Source organism: Bubalus bubalis, chromosome 2, assembly GCF_019923935.1.
Source record: "Bubalus bubalis isolate 160015118507 breed Murrah chromosome 2, NDDB_SH_1, whole genome shotgun sequence".
NCBI lineage: Eukaryota > Metazoa > Chordata > Mammalia > Artiodactyla > Bovidae > Bubalus > Bubalus bubalis.
This window is the reverse complement of record NC_059158.1, coordinates 33,962,836-33,988,047: the sequence shown is the minus strand read 5'-3', so window position 1 is coordinate 33,988,047 and position 25,212 is coordinate 33,962,836. Positions and strand designations below refer to the sequence as shown.

The 25,212-nt window shown below is 39.2% G+C and overlaps 1 protein-coding gene across 1 annotated transcript in view; it reads left to right on the top strand.

The window, feature by feature from the left end:
* Window positions 1–25,212, top strand: part of CDC5L (cell division cycle 5 like) — a 41,687-nt gene that overhangs the window by 3,565 nt on the left and 12,910 nt on the right. Inside the window, exons 3-14 of the mRNA XM_006069312.4 lie at window positions 626–787; window positions 1,373–1,500; window positions 2,894–2,993; window positions 7,205–7,423; window positions 9,162–9,306; window positions 10,384–10,572; window positions 13,735–13,883; window positions 16,067–16,229; window positions 18,703–18,867; window positions 20,251–20,331; window positions 21,141–21,383; window positions 23,976–24,173. Of these exons, the coding sequence (XP_006069374.1) occupies window positions 626–787; window positions 1,373–1,500; window positions 2,894–2,993; window positions 7,205–7,423; window positions 9,162–9,306; window positions 10,384–10,572; window positions 13,735–13,883; window positions 16,067–16,229; window positions 18,703–18,867; window positions 20,251–20,331; window positions 21,141–21,383; window positions 23,976–24,173 (1,942 nt within the window). The remainder of the gene's footprint in view (window positions 1–625; window positions 788–1,372; window positions 1,501–2,893; window positions 2,994–7,204; window positions 7,424–9,161; window positions 9,307–10,383; window positions 10,573–13,734; window positions 13,884–16,066; window positions 16,230–18,702; window positions 18,868–20,250; window positions 20,332–21,140; window positions 21,384–23,975; window positions 24,174–25,212) is intronic.

The following is a 25,212-nucleotide window of genomic DNA, read 5'->3' as shown; positions in this document are numbered from 1 at the left end:
AAGCTCCAGTTCCTACCCCCATGTTTGGTGGGTATATATATTGTTTGCAGGCTTCTCCAGCTAAGTGGACTGGATGGAAAAGTTGGGTCAGGTGGGGCATTAGGAAAGACAGCTATGACGATAGTGGTTTTACTTAAACTTACCACACAAAAACATACAGTGTTGAAAAGTGTTTAGTGAGTATAAGTCAAATGCTTCAGAAATAAGCAAAGGTGGTGTGAGAAATCAAAACATGAGAAAGTACTATAAAAACTGGAAGCACTATGAAAATATGAGGTAATTTTATCTTATTTGCAAATAATTTCAATACCTCTAATAAAGTGTAAGGTGAATGACAGCAGTTGATAGTTGAAAAGGAAGGCATATTATGTTTCAGTCAGGTTACCTTTTTAAAGCATTACTAACCTTGCATAGTTAAAATATAGTAGAATTTAGTGAAATAGGGTATTTGGAATGGAATAAGTTTAACCAAATAGGGAATAGTCTGTTGTAAATAAGAACAGCTTTTGTGATTGAAGGATGAGCGTTAGCTTGCATTTTTCGAATGCCAGAAGTTAGTATGTCTAAAATGTAAATATTCATGCTGGGTGACTGATTAAGGTATGAGGTGATGTCTTTTAAATAGGTATGAGTGGCTGGATCCAAGCATTAAGAAAACAGAATGGTCCAGAGAAGAAGAGGAAAAACTCTTGCACTTGGCCAAGTTGATGCCGACTCAGTGGAGGACCATCGCTCCAATCATTGGCAGAACAGCCGCCCAGTGTTTGGAACACTATGAATTTCTTCTGTAAGTGAACCTCCAAAAATGGTACTAAAATGTGTGTATATCTTCTGAATGAGGCGGAATAAACTCTTAGCATTTTCTATCTTTAAACATTAGTTGACGATCTGAATAAAGCCAGAGGAGCTAAAGCTATTGGATAGTATATTCCAGATCTCATGTGGTTGATCAAGATTATGTCTCCAGTTATATACTTTTTAAAAGAATAATTTAAACATATTACACAAATCATACATGTTCATAGAAAATAGGGGAAAAAATAAAAAAGCAAATAAAAATCACCCATAATTACACTGCTGAGGGTTAACCATTGGAACATGTGAGTTGTTCCACTAAAAGCTTTTTTGTGTAGCTCTGCTGCATTTGTGATTTAGGAAACCTCTTTGAAACAGCTATTTCATGGTGAATGGAACCACTGAAATTAGAAATTTAAAACCATCTCTTTTAGGTGAAGCAACAGTAAGAAATGCTTTATTTTGTTATGCCCATCCATTGGGTTTTTGAAAGAAAGAATTTTAGCACTAGGGAACCTGATATTTCTAAGACTGAATAGTGTGGTGGTGTGGTTAATTACTCTGGGTTCATTTCTAGGGATAAAGCTGCCCAGAGAGACAATGAAGAGGAAACAACAGATGATCCACGAAAGCTTAAGCCTGGAGAAATAGATCCAAATCCAGAAACAAAGCCAGCACGGCCTGATCCGATTGACATGGATGAGGGCAAGTGTACTTTTGTGAGGAATTTATTTCTTTGGTAACTATAGACTCCTCAGGCTTTCTTTTACCTCTGAGTTCTTTTCCAGACTTCTCCAACTTTTTAGAACTGAGGTTCTGTCTGCAGTTGTTACTCTCAGTCTCCTTCCAAATGCGTCCAGCCTTCTGTTGTAGGGTAATTGCTTTTTTTGGACGCTGTCCCTTTATCTTTAATGTTTCAGTTCACTTAGTTAAGCAGTGTGGTATTCCTGGACATTTCCTGGTGGCCAGAGGTGAGCTCTTTAGGACTCCGTTGTCATTCCTCTTCTGAGGGATGAGAAGTCTGGATTCGGGATCCAGTGCTCCTATTAACTGCTTTTTTGACTTTGGACAAGTAGTTTGGGTTTCGTAGTTTGGGTTTCGTGAAAAGGCAGCACTGTAGTACCATGAGGGAGACTTATGATGGCTTTTTGAGACATTGAAGCAGGAATCAGAGAAACTAGACTTTAGCTTAGTGCCATATCTGCCAAGTATTAAGCTCTTTGACTTTGGGTGAGTCATATAATCTCTCTCAGAACTCTGGTTCTGTTTCCTGTCAGATGTAGAGTAAGAGTGTCTATCTTACTTCCCAGGGTAGTTGTGAGCGTTCAGTGAATATCTGTCAAGTTTTTAATTTAAAAACTTGAAGGTGGTGGTTCCCAAAGGCAGACGGGGGCTGGGCTGGCTGCATCACTGTCAGATGGCGAACATTAAGAAATGCAGGCACCAGGGCCTCCCCAGGAGATCTGACACTAAACTGGGGAAGGGGGATGGAGGGTAGGGTAATCCTGGAGTCTGAGATTTTCTTTTTTTTAAAGTTCCCTTGTGATTTCATTGGACACCCTTGTATAGGAATTGCTCCAAGGGATCAGTAATGAACTCTATTCTACTCTGGGGAACTATGGAAAATGTACTGGAGAAGAGAAATAGTTCTGAGGGAGAAAAATCAAGGAAAAATGATAATGAAGATTATCAGTTCCCTTAAAATTAAATAATAGCCCTTATAATATTTCACAGTTTGTGCTGTGCCAGATAGTTGATGATAATGAATGACATGATAATTATAGCCATTATTCAATGAATATTTGCTGGATGCTTTACCTAGTTCATTTTGGTTAGTTCTTCTCAACATCTCTGTAAAGTAGAAATTGTTATTCCCATTTTGTAAATGGTGAGATGTTGTTATCTCAGAGTCACATAACCAGTGAGTCATGGGCATGATTTTTAACTTAGATACCTCTGACTTCAAAACCCAAGCTGTTTCCTTTATGCTGCACCAAATAATGATTATATTGATGGGTTTTCTCATCTTAGGCACTAGGCTACATCTCTCACCTTGCTTCTGTTGGAGAAGAAGTTAATTTTCTTTTTATTTTTGCAGATGAATTGGAGATGCTTTCTGAAGCTAGAGCCCGCCTGGCTAATACTCAGGGAAAGAAAGCCAAGAGGAAAGCAAGAGAGAAACAGCTGGAAGAAGCAAGGTATGGTTGTTTCCATCCATAGTTGACCAGTTAGTCTCTGCATCCTTAGGTCCAGTAAAACTTCATCAACCCTGTTTGGTGAATGGCAATTGGAGTTGTCTCATTCCAGTTTTGGTAATAGTGCTTAACTTCCTTATTACTTTGGAAGAGTCTTTTATATATCTTTCTAACCATTTGAGAGTAGTTATAGAAAAAATACATTTAAAAGATCAGTTATTTTTAATTTTGCCTGCTCTGGGTCTTCGTTGCTGCGAGGGCTTTTCTCTAGTTGTGGCGAGCGGGGGCTACTCTAGTTGCCGTGCATAGGCTTCTCATTGCAGTGGCTTCTGTTGTGGAGCACAGGTTCTAGGGCGTGTGGGCTTCGGTAGTTGTGGCTCCCAGGCTCTAAAGCACAGGTTCAGCACTTGTGGCACATGGGCTTAGTTGCTCCGTGGCATGTTGAGTCCTACCGGACCAGGGATCATACCTGTGTCTCCTGCATTGGTAGGCAGATTCTTTACTACTGAGCCCCCAGGGAAGCCTCAAAATACATGTTTAAAAAAAATTTTATAAGATGTGGCAGAAGTAATGCCCAGGTATAGACATACGTATATGTCTTGTTGTGGTGTATTCTGTTAGCATAGGAGAGCTTCATTTGTTGTAGCCATCTTGGTGTCAGATGGCTGGAGGTCACACTGGGCTCTGTGACTTGGGCATGACTGCCATTAGTTACTCTCGTTGATTAGCGCTGGGAAGGCACCGGCTGTGAAATAGGAAGTCCGTCTGAACATGGAGGGAGTAAATGAGCCTTGAACCACATTTTAGGCTGTCATAGGAATTTTTATTTAAAAAATGAGGGAAGTTAAATACTGCCCTCTGCTCAAGGTTTTCTCCACTTTCCTCTTCTTTTTGGTTAGATCCATTATTGACATTAGGAATATTGACCATTATTCCTAATGGTCTAGAAGCCAAGATGAAGTGGGTAAAGGGAAAAACCTGAACTTTATGAAAGCTTATTAAGATTTTGGAATTCAGGCATTGAAGTAACCTCCCCAGCCTCCATAACTGCCTTTTTGGTCCTTAAGCTGGGAACTACTTCCTGACCTGATGACTAGCATTGTGCTGATGGTTTCCTCAGCAATGACCGTGAAGTATCAGGTCCTGGGATGAAGGATTCTTTCCTGCCAGAGGATGCTTTTTGGCATAGCTGACCAAGCACTAGCCCAGAGTAGTGATTTGTGATGGGAGTATGATTGACCTGGGACAGTAAACAGAAACTAAGAGGAGGTGCTACGTTTTCTGCCCAGGCTCAGTCACCTTTCTATTTTGCTCACTATTTAGGGATGAGTAATGTGAGTAAGGTTACAAAAAATTGATTTTCCGCTTTTGTCCGTGGTGGTTTGGGGACTAAGTTTTTTGAGCCTTTGAACCTTGTGAGTTTGACCACCATGTGAGTTGGATCACCTTGTGAATTGTCCACTGGACAACCAGCAAAAGGCCCCCCACCCCCTTCCACTCTCTTGACTGCTTGTTTACTCATTAGTGACTAGCAGGCAGGGTTATTGTAGGGAAGTCTGTTCTCCCCTTTCCTTCCCCAGAAATGTGAAGCCTTTGATGGTGGTCTTTGTGGGGGCAGTCTTGGGTGTGGCTCTAGTCGCCTGGGGATGAGGTGATTTTGACCAGACTTGCTTTGACAGTTTTCCCTGGGTACACCTAGCTGTTAGACTCTACTGACTGCCAGCTTATTGCTGTATTGTTTTCAGCAATGTCTTGAGGCATAAATTGCTCCACAAACTGATCCAAGTAAACTTTGGCTCCTTTGAAGGGATGGTTTCTGAGGTCAGTGTTTGATATTTGTTCTCATCCGAGGAAGGCTTCTCCCACTTTTCGAAAGGGATTGATTCTGGCAGACTGTAGTAGGCCTGCAGTTTAGTTGTATCTCCAAAGAATCTATCAGATATCAGTTGCCTTTTCATCACAACTTGTACTGTTTTTGAGAGTGCCCTGAGGCCTGAGCCTCTCCATTTCCTGTTGCAAATGAAAGTCAGTTTCTTTGGGGAGAGCTTGGAATTCTCTATTCTGTCCCATAGGCTCTGATGTACTTGTTCCTGCATGACGCCCACTTTAGAAGCTGGGTGCTCAGTGTCAGGGGTGGGGTGGGCAGCCGCCCCACATCTCCTTGGCTTGCCTCCCCTGTCGTGGAACCCTCATGCCACAGGCCCAGGCGAGGACTCTTGTGGTGCCAGTATTCTCAGCAGCGCTGGGCCCAAAGTAGAGCCTCTGGGCAGAAGGAAGCCTCTCCTTGTCAGTGCCTGTGTCTGGGCTTAGCCTCTGCAGTGGTTCCCTGGAGGCAGGGAACACTTAGTGACTGAATAGCAACGATTTATTAGGTATGCAGAAATGGTACTTGATTTAATTTATGATTCTTTAATTTTTAAAGTACACTTTGTCATTTTCAGTTCAGTTCAGTTCAGTCGCTCAGTCACGTCCGACTCTTTGTGATCCCATGAACCACAGCATGGCAGGCCTTCCTGTCCATCACAAACTCCAGGAGTCCACCTAAACCCATGTCCATTGAGTCGATGATGCCATCCAACCATCTCCCCCTTTTCCTCCTGCCCCCAATCTTTCCCAGCATCAGGGTCTTTTCAAATGAGTCAGCTCTTCGCCTCAGGTGGCCACAGTATTGGAGTTTCAGCTTCAACATCAGTCCTTCCAGTGAACACCCAGGACTGATCTCCTTTAGGATGGACTGGTTTGATCTCCTTGCAGTCCAAGGGACTCAAGAGTCTTCTCCAACACCACAGTTCAAAAGCGCCAATTCTTTGGTGCTCAGCTTTCTTTATAGTCTAACTCTCACATCCATACATGACCACTGGAAAAACCATAGCCTTGACTAGATGGACCTTTGTCAGCAAAGTAATGTCTCTGCTTTTTAATATGCTGTCTAAGTTGGTCATAACTTTCCTTCCAAGGAGTAAGCGTCTTTTAATTTCATGGGTGCAATCACCATCTGCAGCAATTTTGGAACCCAGGAAAAAAAAAAGTCAGCCACTGTTTTCCCGTCTATTTGCCATGAAGTGATGGACCGGGTGCCATGATCTTAGTTTTCTGAATGTTGAGCTTTAAGCCAACTTTTTCATTCTCCTCTTTCACTTTCATCAAGAGGCTCTTTAGTTCTTCTTCACTTTCTTCCATAAGAGTGGTATCATCTGCATATCTGAGGTTATTGATATTTCTCCCCACAATCTTGATTCCAGCTTGTGCTTCCTCCAGCCCAGCGTTTCTCATGATGTACTCTGCATATAAGTTAAGTAAGCAGGGTGACAATACACAGCCTTGACGTACTCCTTTTCCTATTTGGAACCAGTCTGTTGTTCCATGTCCAGTTCTAACTGTTGCTTCCTGACCTGCATACAGGTTTCTCAAGAGGCAGGTCAGGTGGTCTGGTATTTCCATCTCTTTCAGAATTTTCCACAGTTTATTGTGATCCACACAGTCAGAGGCTTTGGCATAGTCAACAAAGCAGAAATAGATATTTTTCTGGAACTCTTGCTTTTTCGATGATCCAGCGGATGTTGGCAATTTGATTTCTGGTTCTTCTGCCTTTTCTAAAACCAGCTTGAGCATCTGGAAGTTCACGGTTCACGTATTGCTGAAGCCTGGCTTGGAGAATTTTGAGCATTACTTTACTAGTGTGTGAGATGAGTGCAATTGTGCGGTAGTTTGAGCATTCGTTATTTTAGCTGTTTGCATTTTTCCTTAGTGAACTGTCTTTCCTTCTGCTTTATTCCCTTGAGATGCATTTAAAAAAAACTTGCCTGGATTCTTTATATCTAACCATTCCTAATTGCAATTTTTTTTCCTACTATTTACCTTTTGATACTGTTTTATGATTTTAAAAGTAGTGCTACAGAGATATAAAATTTAAAATTCAAAGCTGTTGATTTTTTTCTTTGCCCATCATTTCATTGATATTAAGTGAGTATATTCCCATCCAGAGGTTAGATACATATTTACTTATAGTTCCTTCTGGTTTTTCTCTTTGCTCTAGTATATATATGTACCTTTAAATCAGAACTGGAGTTGATTTTGGTGCATGGTGTGAGGTGAGGATTTAAGTAAATATTTCTTCCCCAAATGACTAGACAGCTTTCTTAGCTCTGTTGGATGAGCCATCGCCTCCCCATGGTGTATGATTTTCAAGGTGATCTTTTGTTCTTTTGCTTCAGGCGTCTTGCTGCCCTCCAAAAGAGAAGAGAACTTCGAGCAGCTGGCATAGAAATTCAGAAGAAAAGAAAAAAGAAAAGAGGAGTTGATTATAATGCTGAAATTCCATTTGAAAAAAAGCCTGCTCTTGGTTTCTATGATACTTCTGAGGAAAACTACCAGACTCTTGATGCTGATTTCAGAAAGTTAAGACAACAGGATCTTGATGGGGAGCTGAGATCGTAAGTTGCCTTTCTGGGTTTTTTTTCCTTTCTGGTTTTATAAATGGAAAAGTATAGTAGGAATTTTATGGAGGGCCAGATATTATCCTTGTCAGAGCCAGATTTTTCTTAGCACAATGTGGCTTACATAATGCTTTTACTTATTTAATGGATTCACCTTTTTGAGAAAACCAGTGACTCTCGCTGTAATGTTTTTAGCACAGAATACTGTTTGCATTTCTTGAAATGTCAGCATTTGGCTGTTAGTGAACTGTCTGTTCACTGAGTCACAGACTTAACATTTGGAAACAGGTTAGTTATTTCACTAATGGCCTGAAGGATTATGTCAAAAATCTGGTCTGCCTTTTTTTTTTCCATAGTGAAAATTTTATCTTGTTTTTCTTAAAATGAAATTAAAAGGAAGAAATGACCATTACCAGTTCATTCTTAAATCTTTTCATCTAATGGGGATCAGTGTGTATTTTTATCAGATGCCTTAGGATGCAAAGGCTTTTGCTTATTTATAGGGATTTTTAGAGTTTCTTTAAATCTTATATCTGAATGTTGTGGAAAAAACCTTTTATGCTTATCAAAGATTTTTAGTTTTCCACTCCCCCAGTGGCCTTCTATATTTCTCTTGACATGAATTGTTAGTAAACCACAGATGTCAGCCAGTGTGGATCAGCATTTTCTTGAATGTACTCCGTTGTATTTGTTTTTCAGATTAGAACCTTGTTTTAGGTAGTCTCTACAGATAAAAAGGTTGAAGAAAAAAAAAGTCATTTGGATGGAGTACACTAGGTAGAGGAGAAGGGTGACATGAAGAGGGGAAGGAAGCATTCCTGGTCCTTTGGAAAATGACCTTGGGCCTGGCACTAGAGCCTAACAACTCTGTGATGTCATTCATGAGAACTTAACTATCCTTTAAAAAAAATGATGTCAAACAATTGAAGATTAGTTTTAAAGGAAAATTTAAAACCAGTGTTTTAATTTTGTTCCCTTCGTTTGTTTCCCTTTTTGTATACTTTATCATTTTTGTAGTACAGACACATATTTTTGTATGAAAGTAGTCATGATATAGAAGTAATTTTATGGTTTTCTTTTCATGTTATTATGTAACATTTTGCTTATCATCGTAGTCTTTATAGTTACATAGTTACATTAAAACTATGTAACTATAAAGACTACAATAAGCAAAATGTTACATATAACATGAAAAGAAAACCAAAGGCGATGGCACCCCACTCCAGTACTCTTGCCTGGAAAATCCCATGGACAGAGGAGCCTGGAAGGCTGTAGTCCATGGGGTCGCAAAGAGTCGGACATGACTGAGCGACTTCACTTTCACTTTTCACTTTCATGCATTGGAGAAAGAAATGGCAGCCCACTCCAGTGTTCTTGCCTGGAGAATTCCAGGGACGGCAGAGCCTGGTGGGCTGCTGTCTATGGGGTCGCACAGAGTCAGACACGACTGAAGCGACTTAGTAGTAGTAGTAGTTTTAATACTTAGTACTTAAATTACTTAGTGTATCTTATTTTCTTAATAATTCTTTTGCTATTCTATATTCCTTTTGAACATAGTAGTTAAATAATGTATAGGAAAAGGAAACAGCTTAATGTATATAGTTTTGTCTTTTTATTAGTACTGTTCTTAAGAAGGGATTTTTTTGTTCAGAGTATATGACTATTTATATGGCTTTTAACGTTATTGCCTATAAGTAACTTTGAAAAATTTGTTCTCCACCTTGATTCATGACAGTGAAAAAGAAGGACGAGATAGGAAAAAAGACAAGCAGCATTTGAAAAGGAAAAAAGAATCTGATTTACCATCAGCTATTCTTCAAACTAGTGGTGTTTCTGAATTTACTAAAAAGAGGAGCAAACTAGTACTTCCTGCCCCTCAGGTAATCTGATGAAAGTAGGTTTTTCACTGTGTGAACTCACATGCATTTATACATTTTTTCAGCAAATGTTTGCGGGTCTATGAGCCAGGCGTTCTTTTAGGTGCTTGGTACTCCTAAGAAATATTAGGCCTTGAACTTCTCATGTGATGGTTTAGTAATTAATTGCAGCAATTTGTCAGTAGACTGGGGCTCCAGGCCTCTTTTTTTCGTAGCTGGTAATGGTGGTATTTGGCCTTGTGGACTTCAGGTGACTGTCTTTTTAGGGAATGTTTGGTTGTGTTGTTCTTCTTTTTTTGAGACAGTAACTGTGAGAATCAATGTGGGAGTTGTGGAGAAGAAAAAATTCATTCAGCTCATTGTAGGCTCTGTTCCTATGGCTGAATTGTGGTTGGTCAGAAACATGGGGATTTTGAATAAGCTTCTCTTGCATTTTGATGAGTACAGCTCTGTAGAATTGGACAGTTTAATGGAGCAGAGGGATGGATTTAGGAGGTTTGAACAGCTTCTTTAGCCAAATGAATGCCCTGGCTACATTAATATAAAATTCTTGGGTATAAACATAAAATAGTTTTGTCAGATGCTATCATTTGTACTGGTGATATTTCTTAAATTGGAATTTTGTCTGTAACTTTTTTTTTTTTTAATAGTTCTTAGGATATTTATTTTGGTAAAATTACAAAAATAACACCTTTTGATTTTCTTAGGGATTTTTGTGGCTCAGTGGACTCTGTGATATTTTAATTTATTTTTAGTATGCCCTCCCAATTGATAAATGGTTTTGTACAAACACTATGAATTTATAGTCTTGATTTATTAATATATTGTTTTGAGACAATTTCAGTATGGAAATAGAAGAATACAGTTTGATACTGTATCATGTATGGAATTTCCCCCGTACTTTATATAGGGAACACTTTAAAAAACTATTAATATTATGGAAATTTTCAAACCCACAAAGTAAAGAGTAGTATAGTGAACCTCTGTGTACTCAGGCAGTTCATCTTTCTAGAATGTGGACGTTTTAAGCTGTGTTATTCTCTGGTTAAGTATTGCTACTATGATAACTGTTATCTTCAGATTTCAGATGCAGAACTCCAAGAAGTTGTAAAAGTAGGCCAAGCAAGTGAAATTGCACGTCAAACTGCTGAGGAATCTGGCATAACAAACTCTGCTTCCAGTACTCTCTTGTCTGAGTACAATGTCACCAACAACAGCATTGCTCTGAGAACACCACGGACACCAGCTTCCCAGGACAGAATTCTGCAGGTAGGCTGCCATGTGGCAGAATGAGCCTTTTACTTTGCCTCCTGTCCTTGAAAGTGGTATAAAGGAGAAGACTAAATGGTTTGGTTTTGTGTCTCTTAGCATAAGCAGTTTGAAACAGTCCTGAATGCATAGCTGCTAGAGATTTCCATGGTAGGGAGGCTAAATCTTGTCAGTAAAGCACAGCATTTAAAAATTACACATTGCCTAGCAGTCCTGGAAAAAAAAAATCATACGTGTGTAGTTAGTAATTGTCTTTATTTGGCTGTGCTTGGGTCCTGGGTGCAGCACACAGGATCTTTCGTTGCAGCGCGCCGATTCTCTAGTTGTGTCCGTGGGCTCCGTAGTTGGGGTGAGCAGGCTTGCTTGCTCTCTGGCACATGGGACCCTAGTTCCCCCAACCAGGGATTAAACCTGTGTACTCTCCATTGCAAGGTGGATTCTTAACCACTGGGCCACCAGGAGAGTTCGCTGTAGTCAGTAATTTTTTTTTTTTTACAGTGATTTTTAAAACTTCCTTGTGATTCTATACTTAGCATGGCATAGACGGCCTTTAGTACTATTTCCTTCTCGCTCCATAACGTATAAGGTGTACAGCTCTGTGTGTTCCTAGGGTGTTAGCATGCTAGGTAATAGACAGACCTAGCAGAATACTATTGAGTCTTTCAGCACTCCTTACATCTCAGTTTTCTAAGGGTCAAATACAATCTTAAGGTCTTGATTCAGGAGTCAAACAGTCCTATAAGGCTTTGTAAGAAAACAGTGCCCCTCACTGTCTGCTTTCTAGAGTTATCAGTGACAGCTCTTTGTTTTCAGCACTGTAATGCTAAGACACTTGTTTCATGATGGTTTTATTTTCAGTTTAAAGCATTTTTTTTCCACTTAGAATTTAAACCTTTGGCTCTCTTATGCCCTCTGCCTCTACTTTGCATCCACACTCTTTCCATTTTCCCGTCTTCCACTGTAGTTAATCATAATTTTGGTTAGCTCTATATTTATGGTTTACTTTATGACTATGTGGTGCTTCCCTGGTGGCTCATATGGTAAAGAATCTGCCTGCAATGCAGGAGACTTAGATTCTGTCCCTGGGCCAGGAAGATCCCTTGGAGGAGGGCATAGCAACTCACTCCAGGATTCTTGCCTGGAGAATCCCATGGACAGAGGAGTCTGGCCGGCTACAGTCCATGGGGTTGCAGAGAGTCAGATATGACTGAGCAACTTTCACACTCACTTGTGACTATGTAAACTGCATTCACTGCTGACCTACGAAGTACCTTATAATTATTCTACTGCATAGTATTTTGTTTTTCTTTGGATTAATACTTGTTTTACTTAGTTGCTAAGATTTTTGATTACTTGGCACAAATTCATTTCTGGATCTGGATTTTATAAACTGTCAGTCTCCTGTAATCTGGTCAAATTTTAGGTATTCTTATCTTTTTCAGCACTTGAAGCCTTTCCCAGAATTTCTGAATGTTCTAGTCTGGACTCATTACTCCTTAGATCTTGTTTATGGCTTGTTCTCTTGCTCTCCCTTCACTGTCACCCTGGAAAGTTTTCCCTTGGGTCTCCTCTTTGCTGGCTCCCATGTCTCTTGCTTTCTTGATTGGCTCCCTTTTAGTGAGGCATATCTTTCAGTAGCTTTCTGAGGAAGGTTTCGTGGGAGATGGAATTTTTAAGTCTTGAATATCTGTAAATTACTGTTTTACTCTCTTAATTTGATTGTACAACTGGGTATAGAATTCCAGATTGAAAGGGTTTTTGTTGATAGCTTTGAAGGCGGTGTTCCAGGGTCTTCTGACTTGTGCGTTTAAGGTTAATAGGAAACCTGTTTTGCCCTTTGGAAGGGTATATGACCTCTTTTTCACATGCATATTTCTTGATGTGGGTTTATTTTTAACCACTGTACTAGGTACTTGGTGAGTTTTTTCATTCTGTAGACTCATGACCTTCAATTCTGGGAAGTTATTCTGAAAATTAGAAAAATTTCCTCCCCTTCATTGCTTTATTTCACTATTCCTCTCTGGTTTTCTGTCTTAAGTGACTTTTTGATTCACTGCTAGGAGATTTTCTGAATTTTACCTTCATACAGTTTTTAAATTTCTACTGTCATATTTTAAATTTCTGAGCTTTCTCTTTTTTAATTAGACTTGGGTATATGCATGCTAAGTCTCTTCAGTTGTGTCTGACTCTTTGCAAACCCATGGACTGTAGCCCACCAGGCTCCTCTGTCCATGGAATTTACCAGGCAGGAATACTGGAGTGGGTTGCCATTTCCTTCTCCAGGGAATCTTCTCAACCCAGGGATAGAACCCATGTCTCCTGCATTGCAGGCAGTTTCTTTACTGTCTGAGGCACCAGGGAAGCACATATGTGTGTGTGTGTGTGTGTGTATATATATATATATATTTTTTTTTTTTTTTTTTAAGATGCAATTTATCCTTTTATAATGTACAGTTCAGTGGTTGGAGTTTCAATGTTGGATTGTAAGAAGAGCATATGAGATGAGAATTACTTGGCTGTGACTCTATGGAAAATGTAGCCTGCCACAGACCCTGAATTGGGGATTAGGAGTTGTGGGTGCTGTGTTAGTAATGAGTGCAGGGTTATAATAGAGGGACTGTAAAGAGAGCATGTCAGTCCAACCTGAAGAGGTCAAGCAAGACTTCAGAAAGTAATCTGTCTTCTTGAGTTTTCTTATGAAGTAGATAGACCAGTTGGTAATATCTTAACCTCACAATGGAAGAAACTGAGACTCAGAGAGTCCAATGAAGATTGGATAAAGAATTCGTGATGAGCCAGGCTGGGTGTTCTGCTGTTTAGCCTAAGCTCATGTTGGGAAAGTTGAATTCTTAGTTCTTCATGTAAAGAGGCTTGGCATGGGAAATAGGAAAAGTTCTTGGGTAATGGTTTTCGTACGTGAGACCACAATCGCATATGTGTTTCTTGACATATAAAACTATTTCAAAACTTCTGACATGTTAACGTCAGAAACAGTGGAAGTGTTGAATTCTTCCATGGTTCAATATTCTTTTTCTCTCTTGGTTTTCATTGAGAAAATATGTAAGAATTGTGCCTGCTTTTTGTGTAGTAGGGCGATAAGAGAGGGGTTTGCTATCCTGTCTAAACTATTAAAACATGCTTGTTTACTATCTTGTTCATCAGGAAGCGCAAAACCTCATGGCTCTGACCAATGTGGACACCCCATTGAAAGGTGGGCTCAACACCCCTTTGCATGAGAGTGACTTCTCAGGCGTGACGCCACAGCGGCAGGTTGTGCAGACTCCAAACACAGTTCTTTCCACCCCGTTCAGGTATTGTAAATAAGCAACTGATCTCTGCTTTAGAAAGACCTGAATCCGAGGACTTGGACAATGTGTTTGCTTTAGAAATGTTGACAGAAAATAGAAATTAGTGTTTAACTTGCTTTTAGAGTTCCCCTCATTCACAGAAACAAATAACATCATAGTATTTAGGAACTAGTCAAACACTACATGAACCTTCCTTCTTTTTTCAGAGTTTCTGGTGCTGTCACCCTGTTTGTGAATACTTTTGATCTGATTTAAGAAGTAGATCCATCCGTGATTAATGATGATTGGTGACTTTTATAAAAATTGTAATCCCTTTTATGCATGTATTACTGTTGCTTGTTCCCCAACATTTTATTATGAAAATGTATAACGTTTAAAGAGGTTGAAAGAATGGTAAAGCAAACATCCATATACTCACTACTTGATTCCATGGTTTAGGTTTTATTGTGTTTACTTGATCATGTATCCATCCAGCCATCAGCCTGTCTTATATTTAAATACATTTCAAAGCAAGTTGCAGGTATCAGTACATTTCACCCTAAACACTTCTTTGTCTTATAAATCATTGACTGGAGTTCAGTATTTGTTTATACTTCTTTTTTTTTTTTAACTTCTTTTGTTTTAAGCTACTGTTTTTAAAGAATTTTTAAGATACAAATATTATAGAAACAACTTGTATTAAAATAGAATTTGAGCTTTTAAGGTTAGAAATAGTTCGGGTTTACTATTAATTTAAAAATTTGTCCTCTTACTGGTTAAGTATGTGAAGCATTTCTGTTACAGCTGTGCATGACAGCAGGATCAAGAACGTTGGCAGCGAAAACCTTATGTGACATAACACTTACGCAAGGCTTGCAAGAGAGCCTAATCCCTCTTTCCCCTGTGTATGTCTTGTTTCTCAACTAGATTGTGAGCTCCTTGGGGGCAGGAATCACGTGTTATATGGTAGCACCTCACCTCACCTCTGGGAACAGCTCTCTGGCAGCATCACCTGTCTGGAACACAGCCAGGATTCAGGAAGTAATCAAAAAAACAAAAGTCTTTGAACATATAAAAAGAAAATTATTTATTTTTGGCTGCATTGGGTCTTCATTGATATGCGAGGGCTTTCTCTAGTTGCAGCACTTGGGGCTTCTTTCTAATTGTGGTGCACGGGCTTCTCACTGTGGTAGCTTCTCTTATGGTGGTGCACGGGCTCAGTGGCCCCAAGCATGTGGGATTCTCCTGGACCAGGGATGGACCAGGGATTGCACCTGTGTCCCCTGCTTTGGCAGGCAGATTCTGAACCACTGGAATACCAGAGAAGTCCAAAGCTTTGGACATTTAAACTGTATGGTATGAAGTTTACGGGTTTTATTTCTGAGAGTTTCTGGGACCTAACTTAGAACAATTCATATTTAGATGTGATCCTAAAAGTCTGGTGTTTGGTTTCCAAACAAACTTGAAGTATGCATACCTGTGGTGAAAATGTGATGGCCCACAGCTATAGGCAGGGAGGAGACAAATGATAAGCTGAAGATACTGAACTCAATGAGAGTCATTTGGGGTCTTAAGTGTGGTGGCCAACCTCCCTGACTACTGTGTGTTCTTAGCCACCCTGATGTGTTAAGAAAAGGTTGAAAAATGTTTTATGGACCTAGTTAATAAGGTGAAAAGGGAGAAGGCAATGGCATCCCACTCCAGTACTGTTGCCCGGAAAATCCCATGGATGGAGGAGCCTGGTGGGCTGTAGTCCATGGGGTCGCTAAGAGTCAGACACTACTGAGCGACTTCACTTTCACTTTTCACTTTCATGCATTGGAGAAGGAAATGGCGACCCACTCCAGTGTTCTTGCCTGGAGAATCCCAGGGACGGGGGAGCCTGCTGGGCTGCAGTCCATGGGGTCGCACAGAGTCAGACACGACTGAAGCGACGCAGCAACAGCAACAACAAAAATAAGGTGAAAAAATACTAGCTATCATGACTTTATTTGAAGTCATTAAAGTAAATACACTGTGTGTAAATACTGAGTTAGCTGAACCAAACCTTTATTTTAACCGAAAGGTCTAACTTAAAACCAGATAGGGAGACAAAATTTTAGGAATCTTTATTTCTTTTCTTATAAAATAATTTATGTGAAAAATATTTGGAAGCACAATTCAAATAAAGTTGGCACTTTCATTAACTAGAATTTCTGTCTTTCTAGGACTCCGTCTCATGGATCTGAAGGGCTGACTCCCCGGAGTGGGACGACTCCCAAACCAGTTATTAACTCCACCCCGGGTAGAACTCCTCTTCGAGACAAGTTAAACATTAATCCTGAGGATGGAATGGCAGACTACAGTGATCCCTCTTACGTGAAGCAGATGGTCTGTGTCAATTCTCTTTTAGTACTTTTTAAAAAAAGTTAAAATCTCAAGGGTACCAAAATAAAATTTTTCCCCTTGTCGTGCGTATTTCATATGCCTTCAGATTCTGTAACCTGCAGACACTAGAAAAGGAACATGATTTGTAGGACTTGAGAAGGGAAACCTTTTGGTCTTATTAGCCTACTTTTTCTTATTAATTTATTTTTCAGTATTGATTATGCTGATAGTAATGCTCCTTGTATCTTTTGTGATTTTTAATTTTTATTATTTACTAATTAATAGTTTCGGAGAAGGAATGGCACCCCACTCCAGTACTCTTGCCTGGAAAATCCCATGGATAGAGGAGCCTGGTAGGCTGCAGTCCATGGGGTCGCTAAGAGTCGGACACGACTGAGCGACTTCCCTTTCACTTTTCACTTTCATGCATTGGAGAAGGAAATGGCAACCCACTCCAGTGTTCTTGCCTGGAGAATCCCAGGGACGGGGGAGCCTGGTGGCTGCCGTCTATGGGGTCACACAGAGTCGGACACGACTGAAGTGACTTAGCAGCAATTAATAGTTTAGCTTCTTGAATGGTGCACTGATTTTTTTTCCTATTAAAATAAGGTATGAATTTCGAATGCCTCATAAATTAGATTTTGAACTTTGATTCCTCTGTTTGCCTCTGTACTTCTAGAAGGACAGTCAAAGTATCAGAGCCAAGTTAATTTGATGTTCATTGCTGACCTTAATGAAGTTTTTCTTCTATATGTTTTGCAAGGTGATATAGAAAGCTAATTATAAAAGTTACAGTTTTATTTTTGATCATGTTATTGCTTTTATTACATTACTATTGAGCCTTTTATTTATACCATGAAAGATCATTGTGAGATTTTAAAAAATGAATTAAAAGACGCTTACTCCTTGGAAGAAAAGTCATGACCAACCTAGATAGCATATTCAAAAGCAGAGACATTTCTTTGCCAACAAAGGTCCGTCTAGTCAAGGGTATGGTTTTTCCAGTGGTCATGTATGGATGTGAGAGTTGGACTGTGAAGAAAGCTGAGCGCCGAAGAATTGATGCTTTAACCGTGGTGTTGGAGAAGACTCTTGAGAGTCCCTTGGACTGCAAGGAAATCCAACCAGTCCATCCTAAAGGAGATCAGCCCTGGGTGTTCTTTGGAAAGAATGATGTTAAAGCTGAAACTTTGGCCACCTCATGCGAAGAGTTGACTTGTTGGAAAAGACTCTGATGCTGGGAGGGATTGGGGGCAAGAGAAGGGGACGACAGAGGATGAGATGGCTGGATGGCATCACTGACTCGATGGACGTGAGTCTGAGTGAACTCCGGGAGCTGGTGATGGACAAGGAGGCCTGGCGTGCTGCAATTCATGGGGTCGCAGAGTTGGACACAACTGAGCGACTGAACTGATCTGAACTGTGCGACTGAACTGAACTGAATGGTGGTTTGCTTCTATTTTACAAATTAATTCTAACGTCATGTATAGATTTGGTTAGTTGAGAATTTTTTTAAATGTCCGGATTGATATCATGTAATGCTGACTCTGAATGGCTACATAGGAATTAAACAAGTGAGGAATCTAATGTGTGTAAAAGCACAGATCTGGACACTTCATGGGATTGAAAGTTGAGTAAAGATGTCCCCTGTCTTAAAGAATAGTTTATGCTCTGGAGAGATTGGCAGTACTAAACCAAATCCAAAAATAATTGTAATATAAGAACAAAATAAAGCCCTTTGAGTAAAACCAACATGCTTAAGGTGGCCGAAGAAAGGAATAAATCACATTTGCTGGGTGGGTACTAGGAACGCCTTCCTTGAAGGAGGTATGCTCGGAAGTAGGGTGGGGGGCTGTCCCATGTGGAGATCACAACATGAGTTAGCATGGAGCATGTTCTGGACGTAGCAGCTCACCTGGTCTTCCCTTCTTGCATATATGGGACGGACCACTAGGGAATGAGACAGACAGGTGAGCTGAGGATGGACTGGGGAAGACTTTGGGTACTAGGCACTTTGAGGAAGTATGAGCTGTTTTCTTTGGCTTGCATATGACCTGTTTTGCATGAAAAAGAATCATACACACAAATTGAGCTGCCTTTTCAGATGAGGTTTTTTTATCCAAGGACAAATTTACTTTTGAATTTGTTCTTTCATTTCCTATTAAATTTCAGAAATCCTTAAAAGGAAATCCTAAAGGACTTCTTGTTTTTTTGCCCTCCAGAGGTATAATTCTCAAACCTGCTATTAGACTATCCCAAAATAAATTCATTGACCACAAATCTAAGTTTTTATGATTGGTCTTAATGTAGGGAAGAAATAGAGATAAAAATTAAACAAAATTTTGTCTCAACCCTTAAATTAGGGATCATTTTTCTAGAATTAAAATTAGGCTAATTGTGTTTTAGAAACTCGTATACAGTATTAGTTGAGTATTTTAATGTGTATAAATTGAGAAAGACTAATTTTTTTCTACAGGAAAGAGAATCTCGTGAACACCTACGTTTAGGATTGTTGGGTCTTCCTGCTCCTAAGAATGACTTTGAAATTGTTCTACCAGAAAATGCTGAGAAGGAACTGGAAGAGCGTGAAATAGATGATACTTACATTGAAGATGCTGCTGATGTGGATGCACGGAAGCAGGTGGGTGACGACTGTTAACATGTCCCAAGATCTCTACTTAGTGTTTTTTTCAGTATTGAAAAAAATTGCACTAAAGGAAAGTACTTAGATCAGTCTTGATAGGTGTTCTTAAAATGTGTAATCATATACATTGCAGTTTAAATATCCTCTGTCAAATTCATTATGCTCCTTTAAAATATGTGTAAGTAGTCTTTTAGATACTGCTTTCACTCTTGCCAAGAAAAGATGTTATTGATCAGTCTTAAAACAAGTACATCTTATTGATTGATTTGTTGGTTGATTGATTTGTTTCTTCGTCAGTGTAAACTAATGGGAAGTTTCGGGTAACACAGGGAGCTCAACACGGTGCTCTGTGACAAGCTAGAGGGGTGGGATGGGCTGGGAGGTGTTGGGGGGAGGTTCAGGAGGGAGGGAACATATGTATATTTATAGCTGATTCGAGTTGTATGGCAGACGCCAACACGGTATTGTAAAGCAGTTATCCTCCAATAAAAAAGAAAATTTAAAAAATGTGGATTTGGAAATTTAGAGTGCATCGGAATAAAATTAGTAACACCTTGTACTAATATACTTTCTAGTTAATCATTTTTCATATGTACATAACGACCAGGTGATATAAGTAGGATCGGTATCAGGTTCATTTTAGAAATGAAGAAACTCAGGTGAATTAAGTTAACTGTCCCAGGTCTTGTGTCTTGAAAGTGGTAAAACTTGAGCTAAAACTGAGATCATGTGATCCCCTTCAGGACTTCTTGTTGCAGCCTATTTTGGGATATTTTTAGAAATTGAATCACTTCTAGGGATTGGAGTGATGGAAGTCATGCTTTAGAGAGAAACCACATGAATGTGCTTTTTGGTAGGGGATATATGATAATACTTTATGAATTTAGTTCTCTTCACTATTTTGAGCTACATTTATTCTAAAAAATGGTTTAAAGTTTTCTTGTGTTAACCCACATTATTCATAATTTAAGAGTCATAAAACAGCATCCTTGCTGGCTGGGTTTTTAAATAAAAAATCAGTAGCTTCTGAGGTGGAAGGGAAAGGTTGTATTGCAGGAGGAATAATTGGAAGCATCCCCTCTAAGTTTAGGACTTGGTCTTTTAGACAAGAAAAGAATGATTATCTGATTAAGGGAGCCATGCAAATCTGGAGAATGCTCCTAGTAGCTGTTGGAAGTTCTTAGTTTGTGCTATAACATGAGAATGAATAGACTGGCTAATTTCAGTGGCGTTATATTGCCTTTCTACAAACTTACACAGATTACTACAGCTTTAGCTCTTGAACATACATGTTCTTATAGATGAAAGTGTTTTCACCTTTACTGAAATGTGTCAGATACTGTATAGCTGTAAAAATGGTTATAAAAATAATTTTTCTAGGCCATACGAGATGCAGAGCGTGTAAAGGAAATGAAACGAATGCACAAAGCTGTCCAGAAGGATCTGCCAAGACCATCAGAAGTAAGTATTAGAATTTCTGCCTTAGGAAGTTTTAAGTTTCTTTTTATGTGATTGATGTATTTTATATTATTCATAAAGTCTGTAAAACAACATTTCATCTACTTTCTGGAATATAGTAAAGCAGTTCCCAGATCCAGTCTTTGAAATGCTTCACTGGTACAAATAAGAATTTTGAAAGAAAAAAATAATTTCTTTTGAAAATGTTAAACTGCTTGAGGTATACCTTGGAGACACTGCAGCTTGGTTCCAGGCTGCTGCAGTGAAACGCACGTCACTCAGTAAAGTGCGAATGGTTCTGTCTCCTTGTGCTTATAGAAGCTACATTTATACTAAACTGTAGTTTTTTAAGTGTGCAGTAGTGGTATGTCTAAAAAAAGCACATACCTTAATGTACTTAATGTACATAACTTGATTAAAAGCTACTTTGTAGCTACAGAAGTGCTAATTATCGTCTAAGCTTCTGACCCTGAGTCATAATCTTTTTGCAGTAGTAGCATTAATGATCACAGCTCACCATAGCAGATAGAGTAGTAATGAAAAAAATGTTTGGAATATTGCAAGAATTGCCAGTGTGACATAGACAAAATGAGCAGATGTTGTTGAAAAAATGGTGCCAATAGATTTGCTCAATTCAGGGTTGCCATGAACTTTCAGTTTGTGAAAAAAAAAACCACCTTGTCTGCAAATTGCAGTTACGGGAAGCACAGTAAAACAAGGTGTGCCTGTGTTTAATTCATTGCTGGAAGTAGTAGTAACAGTAGTATGTTGCAGTACTATGTTTAATAATTGTACTTGTTTTAAAATTTTAGGTAAATGAAACAATTCTAAGACCATTAAATGTAGAACCACCTCTAACAGATTTACAGAAAAGTGAAGAACTGATCAAAAAGGAAATGATCACAATGCTTCATTATGATCTTCTACATCACCCTTATGAGCCATCTGGAAATAAAAAAGGAAAAACTGTAGGATTTGGTACCAATAATGCAGAGCACATTGCCTATCTGGAACATAACCCTTATGAAAAATTCTCCAAGGAAGAGCTGAAAAAGGTATCATTGAGTATTTTTGTCTCAAGATTTAAGTATTTGTTAGATACTGTGTATCATGGACAAACATGAACATATTTTCCCATATGGATGTTCATAAACAACAGAAATATATGGTTAAGAGAGAAATTTTCATGTTAAATGTTATGCAGACATCCTCCCTTCTCCCCTCCCCTCTCCACAATGTTCAATGATAGACCTTTATCAGAGAGACACTGGCTTTGATGACAGGGTGTTTTTGTCTTATGGGTGTGTGCCTCATTGATCATTCCTACAGTTGCCATTTTCTGGGTTTAATTCTGCTGTCTCTGAATAGGGTGGGATTGCCTTTAATACTTAAACCTCACTTACCTAGAATACTATGAAAAAACAAGAATGTATTAAAATATTTACAGATTAAACCTTTCGTATGTTCACAGAAAGGAAATACTGTTTACTGCATGTATTTCCCTGACGTGGTTTCCCCCTGCCCTTGTGGATAAGGAAATAAAGAAATGTTTTCTTGTATGATATAACGTCTGTCCTGCCTCTTCCTCCATATGCATTTTATTCTTTCTGCTTTGACAGAGCAAACAGCTGTGATTGTGCCTAGAAATCTGTACAGTGATACAGGAAAAGAGAGTTGGTGTCATGGTTGGAAGAAGAGTGGTCTTTTGCTGAAGTCTTCTTTCTTTAGTCTTTCATTCTGGGGGGCAGTGAAGTACCTGTCCATTAGAATGGGCGGACTTAGGAGGAAACCAGATTCTTCTGTCTCTTTTCCCTCTTGTACTCGCCTTCTCTCTTTCCTACTTTCCCTTTTTCGTACTGTATAAGTGATACATGTTTATTATAGAATATTTAGAAAATAGAGGAAGAAGGGTTTAGATTTCTGTTTCAGTTTGCTTCTGAGTAACTGAGTTGCTCTCTTCTAGTAAGTGCCATGGAAGCTACCCTCTGTTGAGAATCAGATAATGACCTCATTGCTTGAACAGTTCCCTCTTGTTAGAGTGAAAATATGAGAAGATGGATTTGAGGAAATCAGTCTTCCTAAATTTATTGTATATATGGAAACCTGAAACAAAGATCACATTGTTACTAATAGAAGTTCTGTAAGGGACAGATTCTAATGCATGCTTTGAAAATAATAATTGTAAGTAGTGCTTTAGAATTTTATATGAAACCATTACAAAGTAGTTCATCCTCCTGTATTTTATTACCTGTTTATAGCCCCTGTGTTCTGAAAAATTTGAAGCAACTATTTACTTAGCAGATTCTTTAGGACAGTTTCAGTGGAACTTAGCTGTACTTTCTCCTAATCATTGTAAGAGCTAAATTTGTCAGTTTTTACCATGTACAGTTTCAGAGTTAAATACCATTTCACTGATAATAAAGAGCCCAGTTGTCATTAAGTGTGTTAAAATTGGTTTGTTTCCATTATTTCCTCTAAGAGGTATCATTTAAAAGGATCCATTCTTTATATTCTGTAGACTTGATCCCCCTCTTTTTTTTTTGTTTAAATTTTTTCATATGCTTGTTATTTATCTTGATTTTTCTTATGTTTTGGTCTGTGTTTATTTTCTGATGTTCCTGGAATGATTGAGAGCTTTCTATAAAGCACAAAAAGTAATTGTTGGTTTTTCATGAGCCATGAAGCAAAGGGCTGGAAAGAGTTCATGTGGTATGCTGATGGAGTCTGTGTGTCTGCTGCTGGGCTGGCTCTTTGTGTCTTGCTGTATCACTTAATCCTCATAACAAACACGTTAGGTATTATCTCCCCTCTCCAGATGAGAAACGGGCTCACAGAAGTTCAGCAAGTTCAGATAGCTATTTAAATGCTAAAACTGTGATTGGACTCCGCTTGTTCAATTCCATCCTCATTCTATCATCTTAAACCGAATCTTTTCTAGTGACCAGCAGTTGGTCTGTGATCTGTCATTATTTGATCTGTGCTTCCAGTCCTATTCTCTGGTAATGTCAGGGACGTTCTTTCAGATGAAAAAAAAAGGCATGTGTCAAAAAAAAACACCTGCCTAATTCCCCTTCACCGCACTGGGAAGTCGGAAGTGTCGGGGTTGGTGGTGAGCGGAAGGAGCACCCCCACGCACTGGTCACCTTTGGTTTGGGTGTGAGCCTGTCTCTTCTGCTTCCTAGTGTTGTGTTTTTGAACAAATTGTTTAACCTCTCTGAGCCTTTGCTTCGTGAACTGTAATGAGGTTAATGACCTTCATGAGCTTCATGAACTTCAGTGAGGTTAATGTTGACTGCTTTGTAAGAGTGGTATGCTGTTTGGAGATAAAATAGGTAAAACTTTTCAGTCCAGTTCCTGGCACATAGTAGACACCTGAGAAATGGTAGCTGCTGTTTTAATGAATGAAGGCAAAGAATGTTTATATTATTGGGCGTAATACATGGATGCTTGACTTCAGATCAATCTGCATTGACTTCTAGGCTTCTTAATTTGTTTCACTTACATATTTATAACCCCCTTCCAAAAAACAGTCAGTCAACCAAAGCGCATTGCTTTTGCCCAGGGAGGGAAAGACCAGTCTTTTAAAACTTTCTATTGATGGCAAGTGTCTCTAGTACTCAAGCTTACTGAAATTATTATTGTGACAGGCTCAGGATGTTCTGGTACAGGAGATGGAAGTGGTCAAACAAGGTATGAGCCACGGAGAACTCTCAAGTGAAGCTTATAACCAGGTGTGGGAAGAGTGCTACAGTCAAGTTTTGTATCTTCCTGGGCAGAGCCGCTACACCCGGGCCAACCTTGCTAGCAAAAAGGACAGAATTGAGTCACTGGAAAAGAGGCTTGAGGTTGGTATCCTTTTAATATTCAACCTTAAATGTGTACTTTGATTGAAATGATGAATCAAACTCATACCTCTGATGAATGAAACTCATACAACTTCAGAAAAGTAGATGTAATTGTTTTTGAATTTCTTGAGAAAAAACTGCACTGCACTGAAGTGTTTGATCTGCATTGGTTTTTCAGGATGGCTGGGCTTTGTGATAAAGAGAGCTCTAAGTTGACCACAGGTCAATCAGAACCTTTTACATGTGGGAGCAAGGAGCCAAAAAGTGAACACTGGTTACTCAGAACAGTGTAGATGAGTGCTGAAATAGCAATTTTCTCTAAGGAGGGAGATCAGTGTACCAGGGAGCTTTCTTTCTGTAACCAAGAGGGCACACTTAAAAAACTTCAGTACCTTTCTGCTCACTCTCTGATTCCTGTGAGTTTGCTACAGGGAGAGCGCTGAGCTGGATTACCTAGACAGTGGCTTCCATGATTTTTCACGTCTGTGAAAACATTGGAAGGTACTGGATGGGAATTTCATAGCATGTGGTTTCTTAATATAGTCTGCATGTTTTGAATTCCAGAATCTGTGTAGGAATTTTGCTAGTGGTATGTAAATTGTGGTTCATGGACCGCTAGGTTGCCTTGTGAATTCTTAATGGTGGTCTTCAGGGATGTTTCTGAGGCCAAGATATCTTGGGATGGGAAGTATAAAGGGGTGCTTCAGGCAGTCACGTGCAGAAAGTGGCTTTAAGTTCCTCTTACGTGATTACCATAAGTAAAGTAGATTTGAATATATTTTATTTAGGGTTAAAATAAAAAATAGTGAAGTCATTTGGAGTGGTTGGGGCTATGTGGAGCTAGGGAAATGAGCTGGAAAAAGCAGTAAACTTTAGTTAGTTTTTAATTTTACCTTTAAGGTCATGTGTCTAGGCACCTAATGGTAATGCTCGTGAACCTCTTTTCTCATTTGCTGGGAAATTAGAGTTTCTTCCTGAGGTGACTTTCATCTTGGGTAAAATTTTAACAGTCCGTTGCCGCTGGTTACTCTAGCTGTGT